Below are 24,350 nucleotides of genomic sequence, written 5' to 3'. Positions count from 1 at the left end.
ATAATTAAATTCGTTTAAAACTCTGCCCCTAGCGTGAGCCAATAGAGTTGTGAATAAGGGATCGTTAGGGCCGCGGGCACTTAGGAGCAAGGGTGCCAAGGTCTCACCCCCTACAACCATTGAATATTTTATTTTATCGACTCGGCCAACTTTCGGGACGGATGATGGAATCCTGTCTCGTTAGTGACACTCGCCCACACCCCATCCAAATTCCCTCCCCGGAGTGAAAATATGTTTTTTTCCCCCGCTATCGTATCCTCTGTACGTATGTACGTATATATTATATATCTGCACAACTCTGTGTATATCTATATATTTCATTAAATGCGGAAACTTGGCCGGATGAGAGCAATAATGAAAGGAAAATATTTAATCGGAAAATTCCGCAGCGAAACTTTTCTCATAAGTGATAGAATGAGCGCGACCGACTTGAAATATCAACGCAATGCGAATCTTCTCTTTTAACTTTCAAAACAATCGATAGGTTCTGTACAATTTAATTAATAAAAATTGAAACTTTTATAGCACTAAGCTAGTAGGCCTTGAACTTATTTATACAATCTGAAATCGACAGTAAATAGTATGCAGTATACAGTCCATGGTTTATCGTATGCTTAACTGGGAGCTGAATGAGGCTGATCTAATCGGTATTTCCTTACATAAATTCAGGACTGCCATCAGGAAAGTCTTGATTGATTGATCCATTTCTATTTCTATTTCTATTATATATTATTTATATATTTTAAGTTTAATTATGCATTGTCCTAATATTATGTATTAGATGTATTATGAGCATAATTCTTATAACTGCTCATAATACTAATAATATTATTCCAATGTTAATGTACAGCATAATAGGGCAAAGAGTTCAAAAACCTATTTAAAATTATTGTAAATAGGTTTGTGAACTCTTTATCCTATTATGCTGTACATTAAAATTGGAATAATATAATACTATGATTACTAATCAAATTAAATTAAAATTGTGAAATAGAAAATTATCAGTAGATCAGTAGCTATTAAAATAGATATAAGATGTATTGTGAACATAATTTCGTAATAATAAAAAGCATTTAAAAATCAAAAAAAATGCATTGTCCTATTTAGTCATATTTTAGTTTTTATTCTTTTCTTTTTAATTTGTTTGTCTATATGTACTAGATATATAATGTCCATTTTTTGTAAAAATCTATAATTCAGATGATATTTTTTTATATTAATTCTTTATTTTTATGAATTTCTACATCTGGCGACTGTTGATTTTTCAATAAATAAATAGATATCAGGTTACCGTATTATGATTTCAAGCGGATTGGTAACATTTCGATTCCCGACCTGGAGTCACAAACCAGACCTTGGTTTGTGACTCCAGGTCGATCGTTTCCTTTCAGAGTTTGCCAATTTTCATGATTTTCATTGAATTGGTACCTGTTAATTGGTAAACCTCAAGTTATTCAATGTCTTGAGATTCGCCAATTTCTATAATTAAATGCTGCAAAAATTTCTCCATATAAATATGTTACTGTGGATGATATCTGTATACATTCGCATTGTATTAATTGTATTATTGTGTTTTATCTGTATTAGTACACACAACGCTTTAGAGCGATCTGTAGGTATTCATGTTCATGTTCGAAATAAAAATAATAATATATAGCCAGCAGTATGGCTTAATGGTACCGTGTAGGTTTAGCACCAAGAGATTAGTGGGTTCGATCTGCCATACTGCTGGTTAGATTTGGGGGTATTTGTGACTCCAAATCGATCATTTCTTATTATAGTTTGCAAATTTTATCTGATCATTGTTGAAACGGTTCCTTGAAATTGGCAAAAAATCATCTTTCCTGTTGTCACAAATCTTCTGTATTTATTGTGTGTATAATTTGTAAAAATTATGTACAAAAATCTAAATCCATATATGTCTCAATTTATTAATTATGTAATTAATTAAATAATTAATTGTAATTTCTTGTTATTCAGCTTCTGAAAATACAGTGATTTATGTAATAATAAAATACTGCATTGTTTGTAATTAATTATTCAAGAAGGCGCATTGGGGTCTTCCTGTCAAGCCTCTCTGGTATATATCTAGCCTTCAGAATATAAGTTTTGAGATCCTCTGATATTGTGCACGGAATTTTTATTCACAAAAGCGTTGTTTGGACAATTGAACGCTTTCCACTGGAAGTGAACGGAAGCACGTTACCAAAAGCTTAAGTGTTTCAGACAGTCGTTATAGCGAGTTCAAAAAACGAAACAAGAAAACTCCGACACTGACAGGAAATGCCATGTTTGCTTCTAAAATTACCTCGATGGCACGCTAAGGCACTGGAACGCTATTTTTACCGAACAAAACCTACACACACACACACACACACATACACACTTTTATTCACATTGAGAGTGCTTTCTTATTAGCAAGTAGCGGAAAGTAGACACCGACTTATAAATAGGAGTTTTCACTCGTGGGAAAGGTATTGTTTTAATTATCTCACTCGAACGATGTTCGTCTGAAGGGAAGATCGCAACTTAAGTGTGAGAAAGCGATGCGCAATTAACAGAAAAGACACTCGAATCAAGTGGAGGGTGGTGGGGGGGTTTGGGGTTTTCATTGCCAACACGATAGCTAAAACACTTTGTTTTCGAGTTTAAAAGTCCCGGTAAACTTCTAAATGAGGACGAATTTCAGGTACTGTCGCCAAAGCACTCAAAACCTTACAAATATATTAAATTTCCAAATCCAACGAACCTATTCCAACTGATTTACACATATCGTTACACATATAATACAATTTAATTAATAATCAAACTCGTATCTTATCTTATCCTATATTATCAAACGAACTATATAATTTGTCAATTTTCTGTTGAAACTTTTCCATACCACTATTGCATACAATTAAAGACATCGTAGGTTCAAACCCCGGCCAAATACGATGCTGGCAATTACAGGTGGTTAATTTGTGCTAATTTTCCAAATTTCCTAGCCTAATTGCTATAAATCGTTATACTCCCCTTCAGTTTCTTGCAAATTTGAGCTATTTACATCTTAAATTTGTTGAATCTTACAAAATGTTATCTACATACGTAGTGTATATATTTTAAATTTTTTTTAAATATGTCCATAGATGTCTCTATAAATAAAATAAATATAATAAATCTATAATATAATGAGTCTCGAACTTAAAGAATTAATCACTTAAAGGGTTAAATAACCTTTGTACCTGGTGATCATTCAATATTTTGGAACTAAGACTATGTACAAACATTATGCAAAATGTCGAAATGTCGTTTCAGATTTCTGTTTTGATTTAAAAAGACCATTTTGTCACTTTTTTTGAGAAAATGAAATATGAGTGCAATTTTACACTTTATTCTTTCAACATAATGCATACAAATGCTTTATAATTTTGTCATGAAGCAATAGTGCACTCCCTGCGTCCATATAAAAAACATAAATCAGTACAAATGATTAAATATAATAATAATATACATATAATAACAATAAATAAATAATTTATGCTGGTTCTTGAGGCAATTTCATCCTTCGAATATACAGAGATGAACGGAAATGAGTAGTAGTGGCAACAATAATTATACTATCATTGTGGAGACGTGATAACGTAGGGAGGCCTCTCTCATCTTGAGAATGACCTCAAAGTGAGGCACGTCTCCTTCAACAAACATCTGCAGCCCTTTGGTAGCCCGAAGATTATCCAACCCCTACAAGAGCCTCTGCCTTTTATAATCATCATTTATGATGAGTTACTTTTTAATTAAACTTTTAGTAATTATATACATATGTACACTTGTGGGCATGTACTTTGTCCCTTTGTTGTGTCAATGATTTTTAAATGTACATTTAATAAAATTAAAAAAATCACTAAGTTTTCGAATTAAAATAATCAGTTGATTACGCACAATAGAACTTCATATGAACTTCTGAACCAACTACAAAATAAACTAACTATTTAATTAATATACTGTTTTTACTTTATCTACATACATATGTACGTAGTAACAATAGATGAAGTTTTGTGATCATGCGAAAATTCGAACTCGAGATTTTGACTGATTCGAACTTAGAATCGATTATTGATCACGTTTTCATGATCTAGAAAAAATTGTGTGTGTGTCTGTGTGTGCCTGTGTGTCTGTGTATTTTAGGGATTTTTTGAACACCGTTAGTCCTATCTAACTGAAACTTAGTATCAGTTACTAAAATTCTTATCGACACCATGGTAATTTTTTTCAAATTTTTAAGATGACCGGAAATGGTACCTCCACTTATAGGTGTCCTCTTTTTTTGAAGTTTTTGAATTCAATTATCTCCCAAGCCGTTAACTAAATCGGATTAATTTTTATTTAAATGTAATATAAATAATAATATTTATAACCTTATATTTTTTAAATATTTTTATCTGAACCGGAAGTAGCAATTTTACTCTAGAGAATCGAGGTTTTTTTATGTTTTTCTCAGAAACCTTTTGGTTTATTGAACTGAAATTTCATATCTAGAAGTTTAAGCCTAATAGAAAGTTATGGGTAATAAAAAATATTTGAACAAAATCTGACAACCGGAAGTAGAACTTTTGTCTTGTGCAAGTCTCGATACATTTGCGTTCAATTTTTATCGCTATCATAGTTGTTAGTTCAATATAGAATTTTGTTTTGTAACCTTCTTATATTCCTCAAATACATAGATAAAGTCATGGGTTGGTCACACCCGAATTTTTTTTTTCAAACCATTTATTACGTAATTTGTGGGCAGCAAAACCAAACCTATTACTATAAAACCTGAAAAGGCTAATAAACTCTGATTTATATTAAAAAAGCCTACAAATTATTTATTTTTTAAATAAACATCTTAATGTAAGACACATTTACATGTACAAAATACCATCGTCTACTGCCATAAGGCATATTGAGCGTTCTTATAAATGGCCGCATTCAAAAAGGGCTCAACAGAACAAGGCCTGTTGTCGAAAAGGGCCTCGACTTTTTTGCGAGGCTGGAAGGCGTCTCCGACCTTTTTTGCCGTCATCAGTCAGGAAGCGGAGAGCCAAGAAAGCTCGACAAAAAGCTCCAGTACACGACGGACATTAGCGGGGGGTGTGTAAAAAGGACACAGGTCAGGGGTGGCAAGAGGAGTTTCAAAACCCCTGGCAACGGCCACATCTGCCGCGATCAGGAAATTGCCACCGAAAGTTTAAAACTTCTCCAATATCGAAATAGTTGGTGCACGCGCGGGACCACGACACACTACAAAACCCTTTTATTGGATTCTAAAAGTTTTGATTTCAAAACATCTTTTGCTCAAAAAAAGTGACATGTTCTTAAGCAACCCCATTTCAAAATAAAATGTCCAGATATTTTGAAATAAAGAAAATATTCTGTCTCGTTACAAAAATGGAATGTTTTCTTAAGGCTGTCACAGATGGCATATATAAATTAATCGCTTGAAAGCGTGCTTATAAGTCTAGTCTACTTATAAAAAAAATCGGATATGACCAACCCATGACTTTATCTATGTATTTGAGGTTACAAAACAAAATTCAAAATAGAACTATACAGACACATTCACTCATACCGGCAGCATTATGAAATATGAATAGCGATGACAGCACATTCGATACAAATTGAGTGCAACTGTATGAAAACTTGCACAAGACAAAAGTTCTACTTCCGGTTGTCGGATTTTGTTCACATTTTTTTTATTACTTAAAATAACTATCAGAATTATACACAATAAATATCAAAAATATTGAAATTGCTGTTGCTATTTGCTATTTGCGAAGATGTTTTCATATTTCATATTTCATATTGTTCATGTTGGACTTAGTTATTATATATTTACATACTGTATATGAATCAACATTAAGAACTCGCATTATAAAATATAAGCTTGTAGATGGAGAAAAAATTATATTTTGATTTTAAAAGCTTTTTATTGTTTATGTATTATGTTTTCAATATATTTTAAGTATGATTCAATAGCCAATGATCTATTTTACACAGTATTTTTTTCTTGTTAGTATTTAAAATATTAAATTTACAGACACATTCACACATACCGGCAGCATTATGAAGTACTAATAGCTATGACAGCATTTTCGATACAGATTGAGCGCAAATGTATGGAAACTTGTACAAGACAAAAGTTCTATTTCCGGTAGTCGGATTGTATTCAATTTTTTTTTAACACTTAAAATCACTATCACTATTATACAGAATAAATATCAAGAATATTTAAATAATTTAAATGGTCAAAAAAAAAAAAAGAAATATTGTTTAAAAAAAAAATACTACTTCCGGTTTACAAATTCTAGCCAAAACCTTATCAGCTCTAAGTTAGTACCATATAAAATACAAATTTAAATTTTCAGCTTGATACGTTCAAAGGTTACAGAATAGTGGCCACACATACAAACGTATTACAGGACACCAGTATTTTCAAATATTATATTATTATTCAATATTTTGCGTAATATTTATCGAAATTAAGAAAATTGGACATATGCCACATTCAAATATAAAAACTATAACGTAAATAAATGTTATATATATATAACTATTTATTTATCCATTATATTAATATATGTATTATCCCCGATCATAGGTGCCACTGCAGGTTGCCCAAGGCGCCACCTATGCTCAAAATTTTGTACATAAGTACCCAATTTACATATATAGGATCTGATTGACATAGGCGGTACAGTAAAATGATACCGTTGAGTGGTTTAAAACATTGTTAAAACACTCGGAGAGCCACAACTAACTGAATCGTTTGACGTGTTACTTAAACTCAAGCAAACCAACCTAATCATTCATACATGCATTCTTCTAGGTTAGAAAACTGAATCCCACGTATACATATGTTAGAAATTTTTGCACAGAAAAGTGCTGTTTATGTATCAATTTCTTATTAAAACCACACGTTGAAAAATCAACGGGCACAACACTAGTTAATAATAATTTCATTAATGACTTTTAGTCATCAAGCCAAATGGGTATTAATATTAGAAACCACATTTTTTATGATGTATGTATGTAAGTACGGTTTTGCAATGCCAAATACAATATCGGATTTATTTTAAAGTGGCTATTGCCAATAGGTATTTTTATAAGCAAGTGTAGTTCTACGTCGAAGTGTATCTTTCCCATGATAAAAAAGGTTCGTTTGACGCCAAAGCAACGCATAGGACATCTTTATAAAATAGGTATTAAATTTCCATGGATTGATACAAATTGAAGGACTCGCCTCGACCCAAAGGACTAAATAAGGGCTCGAATTACTGAGTTCGTTTGGATTTTGCGAACGTTTTCGCAAATCAGTACATAATGGAAACCGCGAATGCGGTGCACGTGGCCCATTTGAGCTGCTCAGTCGTCGTGTGTATGTTTAGTCCATTATTGACAAATTGCGTTTCATTCAGGGAAAAAAGGTCGCAATTTATCCCCATAGAAGAGTTTGACGTGAAAATATTGTATCCGCTGAGACGCGAAAAAATACTTTGTATCGTACAGAATAATGGTAAATGTATATCGTATTTTTCTGATAAACGATTGGATTTGTTTTTGCCAATTTTCTTATTTCGGCTTATCTCTCATGTTTCTCGTACCGTTATTGTGCTACGGAAACTATAAAAACTCCGCAAACGGATTGAACTCTTTTGTGATGTTTGCACACGTATATAAATATTATATTATATTATAAAACAGTGGTTGAGAAACGTTTTCAAACGAAGGGCTAAATATATAAAAATTTAGTTTAAATGATTGACTTCCGGTTAAAATTCAAAACAGTTGCTATAGACGTCTATAGAATTCAAAATCATGTCTTATGAACTCTGTTCAATCAATCTCAATTGATACATTATACATATTATCGACACATTAGCCAGAAACGTAGCTTGTTGGTTGGATAAATGCTAACCACCGAAAGGTTGTCGGGTTTGATCCCATGTGTTGACCTCAATTGAAAAAACTTAATTCGGAGTATTATCTGTAATGCTGTTGGTAAGAATTGAATATGTTTGACTCCAAATCGATCGTTTCCTGTCATAGTTTGCCAATTTATTTGTTTTACTGTTGAAACAGTTCCTCAACAAATTGACAGAACTATCCTACCCACTATGTTACGACTATTATATCTATTAATTTATATATGTTATGTACAAGTTTAATACCATAGATATCGCTGAGGGGCAACCCAATAATAGCATCATGAGAAAATTTGATAAAAAATTGGGTTCATCTGCTATGACGCATTTCCCAAGTGTAAATAAATAAATAAATAAATATTGACAATGAATTTTGATATTTTAATTGCCAACTTAATATACTGAGACAAAGTTATTAATTATGTTTACTATTTATTTGTTTTATATTTCCTTTGTTGCTTTATTTCTTTCTTATTTTTACTTTATGCTTTCTATTGCCAATTAATATCTTTATAATATTCATATGTATGTATATATGGTTTTTTCAGTCAAAGCGAAGAATCTTTTAATTATATGAAGCACTGTATGATACAATATGTAGAAAAAAACAATTGCATTGTACTTAATGAATAACTAAGAATAAATAGTAATTAAAAATTTTATATGAGAGATAATTCTAATAATTCACTTGCTTCTAAATTTCAACGTTGGGGAGACTAAAATATTAAATCTGATTATGTTTTTTATTATTTTCAATTTAAAATTTATTAATTCAATAACAAACAATAAAAAAATTATAAATAATATACTAATGGTTCGTAAAATTTGCTTAAACAAGATGAACAACCTCTTACACTTTAAATAATGAAAAAAAAGTTGCTGATAATCTATTTGCGAAGATGTTTTCATATTTCATATTTCATATTGTTCATGTTGGACTTAGTTATTATATATTTACATACTATAGGTATATGAATCAACATTAAGATCTTGCATTATAAAAATATAAGCTTGTAGATTGAGAAAAAATTATATTTTGATTTTAAAAGCTTTTTATTGTTTATGTATTATGTTTTCAATATATTTTAAGTATGATTCAATAGCTAATGATCTATTTTACACAGTATTTTTTTATTGTTAGTATTTAAAATATTAAATTTACAGACACACTCACACATACCGGCAGCATTATGAAGTACTAATAGCTATGACAGCATTTTCGATACAAATTGAGCGCAAATGTATGGAAACTTGTACAAGACAAAAGTTCTACTTCCGGTTGTCGGATTTTGTTCAATTTTTTTTAATACTTAAAATCACTATCAGTATTATACACAATAAATATCAAGTTTAAATAAAAAATACTACTTTCTGTTTATGAATTCTGACCAAAACCTTATCAGCTCTAAGTTAAGTAAGTACATAAAGAATACAAATATAACGTTCCAGATTGATATGTTCAGGGGTGTGGACAGAGTAGTAGCGACAACATTTTTGACCTTTCCAATAGGAAAAAATCCCACTTCCGGTTTATAAAATTTAATCATTTTTTTTTATTTTCATCACATTAACACAATAATTTATACCTGAAGGGTATACACATGGAATGAGGCAAAAATGAAACTTTATAATGCCTTGATAAGTGTATTTTGAAATCGTTATATAATTTTATTTTATTTAAAAAATTTTATTTTATTTTAAAAAATCAATACCACAGAGACTTGACAGGTTGCCCCAAAGCGTCAATGTGATTTTAATACAAATAATAAAAATCATAAAAATTACAAAAAAAACATCATAAAAAAAATAATAAAAATCATAAATAAAAAAAAACATAAGAAAATAATAAAAATCATAAATAAAAAAAAACATCATAAAAAAATAATAAAAATCAAGTAAAAAATATGTACACAAAATAAAAACAAAGAAATAAGATTGAAAAATTTATATCGTGCTATTTAGGATGTGTTCCACCAACTCAACATAACTGGCATCGAATAGGTCCAAGTATTGTGCCAGTAAGTTAAGGAGTCGAACAGCTCTCGAGAGGGGGGAGTTCATGAGCACGTTTGATTTAGCCCTAATTGGTAAAAATATATCATGTTTTCTTAAAACTCTACGATTTTCCGGGGCCCAGAATTTTAGTTTCTCCAGGATAGTGGGATTGTGAATCTCTCCTCTAAGTAATTTTACGAAATGTTTCCCAAGAAATAAATCTCTTCTCTTTGCCAGGGAGTTGAAACCCAAAGATCCCAAGACAAAGGCACTAGGGAACAGATATGGATAAAATCCAAATGTCTTCAGATATAAAAATCTAAGGAATTTCCTTTGGACTCGTTCCAACATTAGAGAGTAACGAAGTTGATAGGGAGACCATATAATGGAGCCAAACTCGAGCACACTGCGAACTAATGTACAATATAAGAGACGAATGGCAGTGAGCCCTAGTTCAGACGAATTACGGATTACGAATCCAAGGATTTTTGTTGCCCTATCACAGATATTCTCAATGTGAATGTTGAAACTCCAACTATTTTCGAAGACTATTCCCAGATCAGATATAAATAATTCTCTCTGAAGAAGAGAATCATGAAATTTATACGGATATTTAATAGGAGAACGAGAACGAGAGTAAGAAATGACCCGACACTTTAGGATATTGAAGGGAAGTTTATTAACATTAGCCCATTCATAAATAGAATTCAAATCCTCTTGCAAATAAAGAGCGTCAGGTAAATCAATTATTCTCTTATAGATTTTTAAGTCATCCGCATATAATAAAAATTTAGAATGGTGAATAGAAGATTGAATATCGTTGATAAATATTAGGAATAATAAAGGGCCAAGATTTGATCCTTGGGGAATCCCAGAAGTGGCAACATACTCATAAGAAAAGCAACTCCCAAACTTAACGAATTGACGTCGATCCTGTAAATAAGAAATAAAAAGACCAACAAGATTATAAGTAAATCCAATAAAACTTAATTTACTAACCAAAATTTTATGATCAACTTTATCAAACGCCTTCTCAAAATCAGTATATATTACATCCATTTGATTATTACAATCCAAAGTGCTGGTTATGTCATTAGAGAAACATAACAAGTTGGTAATAGCTGAAATTTAAAATCGCTTCGAAGCAGCAGCGCTCGAGTTCGAGTGTGCTTTCAGAAGACGGCAATAAAACTTCGGATGGGTCGGAAAAATCGGTGTGATCTATTTTTGATGTTCATCAGCGGGAAAACGTCTTTCCAGGTGATCAACCCGACTTGCCTGCGGCGCTGCTGAGGGGATGAGGGATTAGAGTAGAGAGAGGAAACAAAGTCTTTTTCTCGTCGGGTCGTTTGGAGTGGGTCGTATTGGGATACGAAGTCCAGGTCCACACCCAGGGGACGGGCAGGACTGGAGGTCCAGCCGTGTTTTATTTTGGCAAGAGAGTGATCCAACAACACGTGACAAGCGTTATTTAGTCGGGTCGTTTTGACCCTTTTTAGCGGAAGGAAACGGGTCGTGTAGTTCCCGTGGGAATCCTCGCTCCGAGTCCGTATAACTTTCGTTGTGCTTTCGTGACCGACAACCGAAGTGCACCCAGTGCAAATTGGAACACCGCTCCGATCGAGGAAAAGCCATTTTCCGGACACATGTGAAATATTTACCTCGAATACGACCGGCCGTCAACCCCGCTGGCGAGTTTCATAGTTTGCTCTTAACATAATTGAATTGAAATTTATCATCTAATCCACCGATCCAGTGTTTTTGAAGTGAAAACACTGTACTAAAATATACAAAATAATCTTACATATAAAACACTAAAGTTTTCTGGTATTCTTGTATTTTTACATACCTCCTTTACGTTTCACATGGCTTTCGTGTCAGTGGTCATTTTTATCTCCTATCCGATCGTTTTCATACTTTGCCATATTGCTCATTTTGGCCATCAATATACATACGTTAATGTATCGTCTGCCATTACGTTGGAGATAAAATATCGTATACAATGCGTATCAAATATCCAGAATCTCGGGTTCGGTGACGTCTATGACGGTACGGCAAGCTACCATAATCTATCTTCAACCTTTTCGCCTTGATATGGCGATATCAGATTTTAATTGTTTAAACGCCTATAATTCACTCTATATTTTATAAAATTTGCTCTATAGGTTCTCGTTATCTATAATATTTTAATAATTGTAGTTTTAACACTCATATGTATATATAAATTTCAAATTTGGCGTCTAGCTTCATGTAATGTAATACACGATATATATTGATTTTTGGCCAAATATGTCAGATCTGACATTTCACTGTATATCTCTTCAGTGAGTTTTATCTGCGAGATAAGTATTCAATAATAAGTTATGTTGTATCTAATTGTTAATATGATTTACAATAAGCTTACATACATTTAGTTTTTTACAATAAGCTTACATACATACATCACATACAATTATTTTTAGTTATCAGCTGATTTAATTTATCTGATGATTGAAAAGTTCATTTCTGTAAATACATAAACTCATTTATGGACAATCATACACTGATAAACTATTCTTAAAGCATATCATTAAAGTAGTATTAATAAACTATTCCAAACTGTAAGGTTCCCGACATAAATGAGTATACATATTTCCGGCAGCAACTCATAACCTCAAATTTCATTGTTTATTCCTCCAAAACAAACATTCTAACCAATACAAGCTTTTATATACATATGTACACAGATCAAACAGTGATAGTTTTATTTTTAGTTATCAGCTGATTTTTCATAATTTTAATTAATACTCGACAGTCTATCTACTATATAAAACACTAAAGTTTGTTCGTATATGAACATATGTATATATTTATGTATTTATGTACCTATGTATTTTTCGCCAACAGTCTATTGTTCTGACATCAATAATCTATTCCCACTTTATATGCTGAGTACCTGGCTGAATGAAGAGATGGACCCAGATGAAAATCTAACAATCCACATCGAGATGGCTAGAACAGCATTTATCAAAATGAAGGCGGCGCTTAAAAACAAGCATCTCAATCTCCATATGCGGTTGAGATTCGCAAAGAGCTACATCTGGACAGTATTACTACACGGATGTGAGACGTGGACTCTGAAGACCAAGATGATCAGCCACATCAAAGCTTTTGAAATGTGGGTATACAGGCCTATACTGAAGATTCCGTGGACCAAAAATATATCAAAAGAAGCTGTCCTCGGTATGATGGGGAGAGGCAGGGAACTTGTTTCTGTCATCAAGCGGAGAAAGATGGAGTACCTCGAACACATAATATGGGGTCTAAAATACGAATTTTTCCGTTTGATAACCATGGGGAAAATAGAAGGAAAAAAATGGATTGGCAGGAAAAAGTCATCTTGGCTTCGAAACATGCGCATGTGGACCGATATGAGCGCCAAAGACCTGTTCCGAGCCGCTGAAGACTGATGCGGATATCTTCAAATAATCGACGAGGTGGTTGCCAAAGTTTGGATGCGGACAAGGCTTTAACAAGAAGAAGAAGAATACCATTCGTTCCAGATGACAACCAAAGATCATCGGGGATAAAATTCTTTCTCAAGACAACTAACCACATGGAAAATAGTATACACATAAATACGTACACGTGTAAAATGTATATGAGGATTTCCATTTAAAATGAGCCGTTATGTGTACGGCATATGTGAGAATTTTATTATTTTATTTTTTCTATAGAATATGATTTTGAGGGGTAGAAAGGTTTCGTGAAATGGCGATAAAAACGAAAAACGGAGAATTGGTCCCGAACGTTGGCGAGCACACAACTGTCACTCAAGCTCTGTGCAATAAAAAAGCTCGTCCTGGCTTACCGAGAGGAGAGGGTGAGCTTTTTATGATTACTCTCCGAAGACTCCCCTCTGAGACGGTGGAGAATATCGATTCTAGAAAACAACGTGCCCCTCTGCGGAAAAAGGCTTTCAAATGACCTTTTGGCAGGATTTCGATGAAGCTCCGCAAAATTGATGGTTTTACCATAGCGCGTTTTACGATATTATACTAAGGAAAAAATGTCACCGAATAAAAGACGGCTTCGCGACCGTTTTACAGATGTAATATCTTCAAATAAACTCGACATATTTTCCTCAAACAAAAAAAAAAAACGCACGCTAAAAGTTAAACTTCTGAGTTGTAAGTGTAGAAAAATAAATTTCGAATTGACTTATTTTATCTATCCTATATACTTATGTAGAAAACGGATTATTCCGCACATTTAGCTCAATGGTAGCGTGTATGTTTATCACCAAGTGATCAGTGGGTTCGATCCACTATACTGCTGGTTGGATTTGAGGGTATTTTTGACTCCAAATCGATCATTTCTTATCAGAGTTTGCCGATTTTATCATTGTAGAAACGGTTCCTCAAACTTTTCCTGTTGTCACAAATCTTCTGTATTTATTGTGTGTATAATTTTTAAAAATTAAATTAAATCCATAGATGTCTCAATGGATTAATTCTGTGATTAATTAATTCATTGTTATTTCGTGTTATTCAGCTTCTGGAAATACAGTGATTTATGTAATAATAAAATGCTGCATTGTTTATAATTAACTGTCCAGGAAGGCGCATCGGGGTCTTCCTGTGAAAAAAATAGCATTGTGGTGCAACAACTACATGTCACTAATAAAACGCATTTCTATTGGAATATGAGCCATCCAATAAAGTTCTGTGCGGAAGGTGGCACTTAATATATTGAAATTTGCCAAATAATGTATATCTACGACTGACAAACTGCAGTCAAATCTCAATGTGAATGCTCACTCAATGTGAATGCTAATCTTTCCTGTTGTCACAAATCTTCTGTATTATAATTTGTAGAAAATATATACAAATCTAAAACCCATAGTTGTCTCAATGGATTAAGTCTTAAATTAATTAATTGCTATTTCGTGTTCTTTAGCTTCTGGAAATACAGTGATTTATGTAATGATAAAATGCTGCATTGTTTGTAATTAATTATCCGAGAAGGCGCATTGGGGTCTTCCTGTCAAGCCTTCCTGGTATATATCTATGTAAAAATAAAATAGGAAAAAAATTTTCTATTGATAATAATTTCTATGAAAATCGCGAATACAGAATATCTGGTATTCGAGTTCTCCTTACTATGATAGTTCGCATATGTAGCTCTCAATGGATGGAACTTTCGGGTGTCAGATGATCCGTTATCAACATTTTAGTGACGTTTGCGAGATCGTTTTGGGCGGAATAATCACCGAACCCATTTATATTCTCCTCCTGTGGCTCCCACAAATATTTTGGCAACATCTCCAATATCTAGAGCGATATATCGGATAGATAACCGGGTTGCTGGAGAAATTTACCTGTTTAATGTGATTGATTTTATCAATTATAAATGTCAATGATTTTTACTTACCTCCTTTACGTTTCACATGGCTTTCGTGTCAGTGGTCATTTTAATCTCTTATCCGATCGTTTTCATACTTTGCCATATTGCTCATTTTGTGCATCAATATAAGTAAATGTATCCTCGGCCATTATGAAAAAATAACGTTTTAGACGCGTTTGAAATTTGAATTTCTGAAAAGGGCCTGACGTTTATCCAGTTTTTAGTTTTAAACATAGATGGCGGTAGTAAAATAAAATTATTGGTATTTTTATTACAAACCTCTTATACGTTTCACATGGTTATCGTGTAAGCGGTCATTTTTTATATCCCTTATCTCTTATCCGATCGTTTTCATACTTTGCCATGTTGCTCATTTTGGTCATCAATATAAGTAAAGGTATCATCCGCAATTATGATGGTGAAAAAATAAAGTATTAGACACGTTTGAAAATACTGTATCGTATTACACGGTGACGTTTATCTGTCACATTCATCATTCACATCGGTAGTTTCATTACTTTTCGCCCTGCCATCTCGCTGTCAAATTTTAATTATTTAAACGCCTATATCTTTTTCTTTTTTCACTATATATTTTATAAAATTTGCTTTATAGGTTCCCGTTATCTCTAATATATAAATATTTATAGTTTTGTGGAGGCTTGCTGAGCCAACGGTCTTGGGTGTTGCCACACCGGCCTTTATGCAGGGTGGCAACATTGCAACACAACCCATAACCTCAAATCAAAACAAACTTTCTAACCAATACAGGCTTAATATATGTACACAAACAGTGATAGTTTTATTTTTAGTTATTAGTTATTCAAAACAATAATTTTATATACAAATTATAGAAGAGGTATGTTTTTCCATCAAAGTATAACAGGTAGTTATTATTATGAATAAGGCTATTATTATTATGATTTTATGATTGTGTGACTTCTCTGTGATGTCACTGTGGCTAATATTTAAAAAAATAAAATATCAAAAGTAATTTTATGACTGGTATTGTATTCGGTAGTGGTGCTAGAAATACACAGAACTAAATAGCTGATGTTACATACTTTTCGTTACCGACTCCGTAACGAACTTGCGACGAATCGAGACGGTTTCACTTCAAAGAAAAACGAGACGTTTTCATTTTCAACACATATTTACGACGCTCAAACACATTTTGGCAAGTGCTACTCACTGGCAACGCTTAAAGAAAGGGAAACCGAAGTTTCAAGTTACAAGATGGCGCAAATTAAGGCGAGAGGGATGAAGATATAGGTTTGGTTTATTAGGGTAGTCGAGCGTCGACGGGCTAAAAGTAAACAAACAAAAGGTGGATAATTTGTTTTAGCGGATGATGTGGCGGTGGGTGTGTAGGCAGTTTTCCTTTTTCCTTGGAAAAACATTTGCGGATAAAATGACGGTACACACGATGGACCCCCCCCCCCTCTCTCGCTTTCGCGCATTTTTCCTTATTTTATTTCCATCGCGTCGAATATGAAAAGAATCTCACGCGATGAATGGCGGAAAAATTAAATATAAATTAAACGAAAATATGTATTTTTTGACGTCGAATTCTCTCTTTGTGCCTTTTCAAGAGTTTAATTATGTATTAATATCAAACGAATGCGTCAAAGTTAACAAGAAAAAATCCTTATACTTTGAAATGTTAAATGAATATTAAATTGAAAAAAAAATATACATGAATATTTTAATTAAAAAATTATACATACCCTATAAAAATTATATACTACGTTCCTTGAACGCCTAATTTTAAATATTAAAATGCGCATTACTATTTTATATGCTGTCATATACATACATAAATATATGTATTTATTTACTGAAGTTTGGACCATTGTGGCATTACAGGAGTCCCTAATGCGTAACAATGGTCGAAAAATACCGAGAGATGAGAAAAATAAAATATATACATTTGTATATACGCCCTGAATTGTTAATAGCTTTTTGAGCACTTTTTATTCCTATTATGTTGTACAGTAACATTAAAATAATATAATACTATGATTACTAAGCAAATTAAATTAAATTGTAAAATAGAAAATGATCAGTAGATCAGTAGCTATTAAAATAGATATAAGATGTACTGTGAACATTATGTCGTAATAATAAAAAGCATTCAAAAATCAAAAATCAAATCATCATCATCTACAGCCATTCACCATCCACTGCTGGATGAAGGCCTCTCCAACACGCTTTCACTCGTCTCTGTTTTGCCCAACTCTCATCCATAGCTTCCCTGCGGCCTTCCTATTACCCTTTTGAATTCTCTCGGGTACCATTCAAGCACTTCTTTTGTCGATCTTTCATCCATTCTTCTAGACACGTGCCCCACTCATTGCCACTTAAATCTCTTGACTCTATCCACTATGTTCACTGCCCTTGTCATACTTCTCAAGTAGCAAAAAACCAGACACTATTCTTAAAAATCTTGAATTTGCAATTAAAACAATGACTGAACACTTCACTAAGTGAAAAATTCAAATTAATCAAACCAAAACAGACGCCATATTATTTAGTGTTAGAAAGCATAAGCCAAGTTCAGATCTGAAAATCTGAAATGGCAGTCAGTAATAAAATATTTAGGAGTAACGTTCGATAAAAGAATGAGATGGGCACCTCACATTGAGGCAGCGAAATGCAAGGCGATGCGGGGTATATCCTCAATGTATCCAATATTTAATCGCCATAGTTCTTTATCAACTCAAAATAAAATAAAATTATATCGCGCGCTCATATTACCATTATTAACCTATGCTTCACCTGTATGGAATAACGCCTCGAATACTAATCTTTCCAAGCTCCAAGTAATACAAAATAAATCCCTAAAAATAATTTATAATACACCCATATATACTTACCTGAAAAAACTGCATACCATATATAATATACCGTTTGTTACAGACATTACTAACAAACTAACCAGTAGATTCTATGACAGAATCACTAATAACCATACTAACACACTTGTGAAGAGTCTCGGTGATTACAACAAAATGTCTATACCCTTCAGGTATAAACACAGATTACCTAAACACAATCTACTTTAGGTCATCGACTTTAGAGAGTCTTTAATTAATATTATGTATTAGATGTATTATGAACATTTATAAGGATTGTAAATAGGTTTTTGAGCTCTTATTTCTATTATGCTGTAGATTAACATTATAATAATATAATATTATGATTACTTACCAAATTAAATTAAATTGTCAAATAGAAAATGATCAGTAGATCAGTAGCTATTAAAATAGATATAAGATGTATCGTGAACATAATTTCGTAATAATAAAAAGCATTTAAAAATCAAAATACTTCTCACCCACGTGTTCCGCTTCCTGTCTTTCCTCGTTATGCCAAGCATACAGCATATATGGCATGCATTTTATTCAAGTTAGTATATATGGGTGTATTATAAATTATTTTTAGAGATTTATTTTCCATTACTTGGAGCTTGGAAAGGTTAGTATTCGAGGCGTTATTCCATACAGGTGAAGCATATGTTAATAATGGTAATATGAGCGCGAGATGATGATTATGATATGAATGTGTCGATATATTATACATATAATGCACTAAAGATACATGTATCTGAGAACTGATTATATCTGAGTGTATCGATTATACAATACAACCACACCAGTCGAAGTTTGTACCACTAGCACGATACTTTCGACGTGTAACGATGCATGTGTCAACGCAAATGGAACTTTGTAAAGATAATATTATAAATAAATAAAATACAGGTCGTGTAAAAACGCTGTGCGCATATAAATTTACGCATAAAGAGGTCAGCGTGCGCCACGTGTAGGCACACGGTATGTTTTACATAAATAAAGCCCGCGTCGTGGGTATCTCTTATTTTCAGCATTCACTTTCCAATCTGATCAGCCTTTTGTGGGCTTAAGTCGGTACCCTTACGCTGTCTGGGGATTTCACGGTATTTATGGTATACGCTACCCCATGAGCAGGGGTCAACAACAAACGGCTCACACGTGTCACCGAAATAAAGCCGAAGCGCCATATCAAACGCGTGGTCCACTACATTATTAAAATAATTTCGAATGAAATACGACCGCACAATGAGCTGCGAACGGGCGTGACCCTTTGGAATATGGAAAATTCGGGAAAACTCTCCCGCGAACGAACGCACCCCCCCCCCCCTTGGCAAATCTCCGGTAAAAATGTCCCCGGTTGACTATTTCTGTTTTCGCCGAATGGCTTTGTTTGTACATATCGAAATCCCCAGTTTACGACGTCTCCAGCTTCAGTCGAGGGGGGGTTAACATCGGCTATCCGAACGGGTTGTGTGGGATATCATGGGTTAAGCGCCACCAAGGAGACAATCCCGCGATTCCAATCCATGCTCGTTTCCATTTCTTTTTCGTGCTCTTGTCGACGGGCGTTTCCCAAATGAGAAATGATAGATCGATCTCCGATGAAGCTGTCTGCGATTTGAAAACGTGCACAGTTTGTTGTCGGGTCTAAATTTTTCCACAGCGAAAGAATCGCTCTAAGAAACGAAATGTTTCAAGAGAGGAAATGGTTACACGAACATTCAATTTCAAATGATCTGAAATGAAAATCAGAAATAAAATACTCAAAGAAGTTTGGTGGGAAAATGCTAATTTCAAAACAATACGTGTCATGTCCAAGATTTAGAAAAACTGCGAAAAATACAGAATAAAGCTATGAGAGGTATTTTGAATGTGAGTAGATTTAAGAGCATTGGAAGTATGTTAGATGAATTGGGATGGATGAGTATTAGAATTTGTCTAAATATTAGTACATTGTCTTTTATTTATAAGTTAGATCATAAGTCATAGCCTAAGTACTTTGATGATTATATAATAAGGAGAGATAAACATGTAATAGAAATAAGGACAAACTAGTTGTAAGTAGAGTAAGAAAAAATAAGACAGCTGGGGGTGTTTTTCACAGGGGTGTGCTTATGTATAATGCCCTCCCTGAGTGCATCAGGTCTGCTAAGGTGCGAAGAGACACCTCTGTGAGGGACAGTGCATATAAGTTAATTATAAATTTTATAGTTAAGTAATTAAGATGTATTTTAAAATTAGCTTGATAGCTAAGATAATATATAAATAAATAAAATGTCTTCAATATAACCGAAATTGAATTACCATTTAAAATTATCTGAAATTTAAATCAGATTAAAAAGGTTTGATACCAATCTTAACACTCCCTCGCCGAAGTGGGGTATGTAAGTGCCCCAATTTTTGGCCGACGGACGTTTGGGTGAACGAACATTAGGTCGAATGAAAATTTGGCCGTTTATGTATCGAAACCCAAAACTCAGTGAAAACAAAACTTAATAACCTATAAATGAAGTAAAAATGTAAATATGAGTGATAATGAGAGCCTATAATGCAAATTTTATTGGATATAATGTGAAAACGATAAATTTATAGGCGTTTAAACAATAATATCCAGCCAAAAGAGTGGGTGGCTGAAAGTCAAACATATAAGGCTAAAGGCTAGTGGAAAATGGTTAATTGTCATCGTCTCCAAGATTTTTGGTTTCTTGACCCTCCCTCACCGAAGTGGGGTATGCAAGTGCCCCAATTTTTACGTTTTTCGTATTAAGTATGTGGTTTTCAAAGCTATACACCCTATATTTCTTGTATTCCTATAATGAACTACAAGAAATTTATTTTAATAGATTTTGTTTGATTTCAAAAAGGGGTACATCGTAAAAAAATACATTTATGCATTTTTACGTTCCAAAGTATGATTTAAAGGCGGTAGCGATATGTCATGTTTTTGACTGTTCGCTTGTTTATTCGTGTTGATCGATGAATCAATGCGAGAAAAAGAGACAGCTATATTTTAAGCTATTGTTTTCGTCACTTTTGGCGTGTGGCTATCGAGTCATGCAGTCGCCTGTTGGCCTTACCTATGTGCGTTTGCATGTCAATGCTTGTCGTTATTTTTTAATACAAAAATATTCAAAAACATGCTATAGGACTAAAACGATTTTATGACAAACCAAGGCCTGGCCAACAGCTAATAGTACTGCTAATCAATGATCTCAACAGAAGTCCAAACCCCTTTTTAAAGAAAGAATATTAATTAAAATAGTCTATTAAGAACTAGTGGGAAACGAACCGTGACAACTCCGCTCGAAAGCATACTATGCTAACCAGTAGTCCACGCTACTGGTTATGAACGTTTATAAATAAACAGCACGCACTTTTCGTTACAAAATACTTTTATTTATTTATTAAATATACTTGGGAGAGGCGGAAAAACCGATAGACTAAAGGGGTTTGATCAAACATATTTTAACAAATTATACATACATATATGCAAATAAAATGAGAAAAATTAAAATACAAAAAACAATATTAAAATAAAAATAAGAGAGCAAAAAAATATATCTATATACATATATAAACAGTAGCGTGGTCTAGTGGTGAATGTTGAATTATCTCGTACTTGATGTTAAGAGTTCGATTCCCGCTAAGTCTCGCTATTGGCCAGACCTTGGTTTGTCAAGGTCGATCGTTTCTTATCAGAATTGGTCAATTTTTCTGATTTTCATTGAAACGATTACTGTAAAATTGGCGTTTCCTTCCCAATTTTCTGTTGCGAACCTTTAGTTATTGTTATATCTTTAATTTCGCCATACTGCTCACCATATATGTCTCTGTGGTTGTTTATCGAATATAAAATTCGTATTGTTACATGAAAGTTATTCATCGTTATTTATCGTATTAATACGATGTTTGCAATATCTGACCATAGATTTCAGAAATTGTTTAGATTTACATGTATCTATGTAATAATTATGTGGACCAGGAAGGCGCATTTGGGGTATACCTGTTAAGCCTTCCTGGTATATTTGTATATATGTATGTAAAAATAAAATAAATTAAACAAAAAAACAGAAATATGATTTTGGGAAAGAAGAATTACAGAAATCTTTTAGTTTTAAAAAAAAATTATCAAGCTTATTCTTAAAAATAAGTCTAAGCGAGTGACCTCTGAGGTGAGTGTTTACGTTTAATGTAATAAAATTAGACATATGACAATTACATATAGTGATTATTAAGTATTTTATAGACTTCGATTAAGTTGTTCTCGTCTCCAATGTAATGATGTAACAGAAATTCTTGTCTAAGGAAGTTGAAAGTTTCAATTTAAAAATAAATAAATGGGCACAAACCTTGAGCGGGAGCATAGATGTTCAAATAGAGGCAATCTTCTGACTGGTTGACCAAGAATGGCAAAATCCTCTTGAGGTACTCCAGCCTACCCTTGGACACTCTCTTGAGCACGGCCGTCTCGTTCCGGATGTCTGGGAGCACCTGGGGACACACGGGGCTGAACCGATCGGCCACCTTGATGCCGGACCACAGCGCACCGGAAACGGGAGGCATGAACCGGAGAGAGGCGAGGGGTGGGGACGCGTACGGAATCCCCCGGAACACTTCGACCGGATCCAGATACCTGGACTCCAGCGTGACGATGACGCCTCTGAGGTCGCCGTACTTGGTGCGGACGACCCTCGAGCTGAGCGTGCCCGTTCCGGAAGTCTGCGACTGGGACGAACGCTCGCTTCCGGAAGTAGCCGAGCGCTGGTCGCCCGAACCGGAAGCTGCCTCGCACCTCACCGTGAAGTATCGCGTGGTGAACGGCGGCAGCGTCAGCATGAACACTATGTGAAACAGGAGCATGATGTACGGCGACAGATCCGAGCATTTGGTTGACGAATGTGTCGAACATCCCATCGGGCTTGCCTCTATGTATTATATGTAAATCACTTCATCTCTGGGACATTCACTTTTTTAGGACGCGATCAATTTTCCAACTGCATTCAGTTTTGATTTGGTTTTCTTCGCTTGCATGGCTTTACGACTAAATATTTTATTATTTTATTATTCATTTTTTTTTTTTTTTAATATCTGCTAAACCGTTTTTTCAGACTGTTTTGATCCTGCAACAATGAAAAAAATACATTTTAATTGTAGTCAATTAAATAATGTACATATTGTTATGTACCCCGCTTATCACTCTAGTTCCCACAATATCAAATGTACTTTTCACACGCTCATATACGTGAATAACAAAACTATAAAAATTCCTGTAATAGGATATTCAGATAACACAGGAATGTGCCCAGCCCATAAGATAACAAATCATTTATATAGATCGCCATTCGATCGCATTAGTCAGTCTTCACCATCGACTCCGAGAGAGCAGTCATCAACATCGACTCCGCAGTGACAATCATCATCATCGACTCTGACGGACAGTCGTCATCATAAAGACTCCGAGAACGCGTCCGCAAATAACGATCAGCACAGCAGCAGAATAAAGTGAACGAAAGTTAAAGTTATAGTGAAATAGTTCTACGTGTCTCCTATTATAAAAGTCATCGTTCCATAATCTATCGTTTTTCGAATATATCTATAATATGAGATAAATGTAACATTTTAATAACAATAAAGAAACTTGGTTGGTTAACCAAGTAGTAAATAAAAATTAAATAAATATTTTCCTGGAACGTGACAATATCTACAATATATAATAACACTTTGAGTGAACTAAAAAATATAGATTGAAAAACAGAAATGGTTATTGGCGTTTAAGCAATTCAAGATAGATGACGGCGAAAACGGATATTCACCAAGAAAACGTTGAAGCGAGCGCGGTAGGCGAACAATGCCACTGAACATTTTGGGCGATTAACGTCAGGCACTTAGTCGTGGGAGAATTTTCAAACGCATCTAACACGATATTTTTGCACCATCGTAATGGTGGAGGATCCATTTACTGATATTGATGACCAAAATGAGCAATATGGCAAAGTATGAAAACGATCGGAGAAGAGGCAAATTTTTTTCAGAATTGTCATCGTAAGTGAAACTAAAAAGAGGTTTGTAAAAATATATATGAGATATAATGAGAACCTATAAAGCAAATCTTATAAAAAGTTATAGGCGTTTAAACAATTAAAATCTGGCATAGCGAGATGGTGGCGAAAAAGGATAT

The 24,350-nt window shown here is 33.6% G+C and overlaps 1 protein-coding gene across 1 annotated transcript in view; it reads right to left on the bottom strand.

Annotated features, from left to right (window-relative positions):
* The window catches only part of Nlg3 (Neuroligin 3), a 290,179-nt gene extending 267,147 nt beyond the window's left edge, over positions 1-23,032 (bottom strand). Inside the window, exon 1 of the mRNA XM_077436311.1 lies at positions 22,522-23,032. Within this exon, the coding sequence (XP_077292437.1) occupies positions 22,522-23,032 (511 nt within the window). The remainder of the gene's footprint in view (positions 1-22,521) is intronic.
* Positions 23,033-24,350: the final 1,318 nt, after the last annotated feature.

Source organism: Arctopsyche grandis, chromosome 1, assembly GCF_051622035.1.
Source record: "Arctopsyche grandis isolate Sample6627 chromosome 1, ASM5162203v2, whole genome shotgun sequence".
In the NCBI taxonomy this organism is placed as follows: Eukaryota; Metazoa; Arthropoda; class Insecta; order Trichoptera; family Hydropsychidae; genus Arctopsyche; species Arctopsyche grandis.
This window is presented reverse-complemented; position numbering and strand designations above follow the sequence as displayed.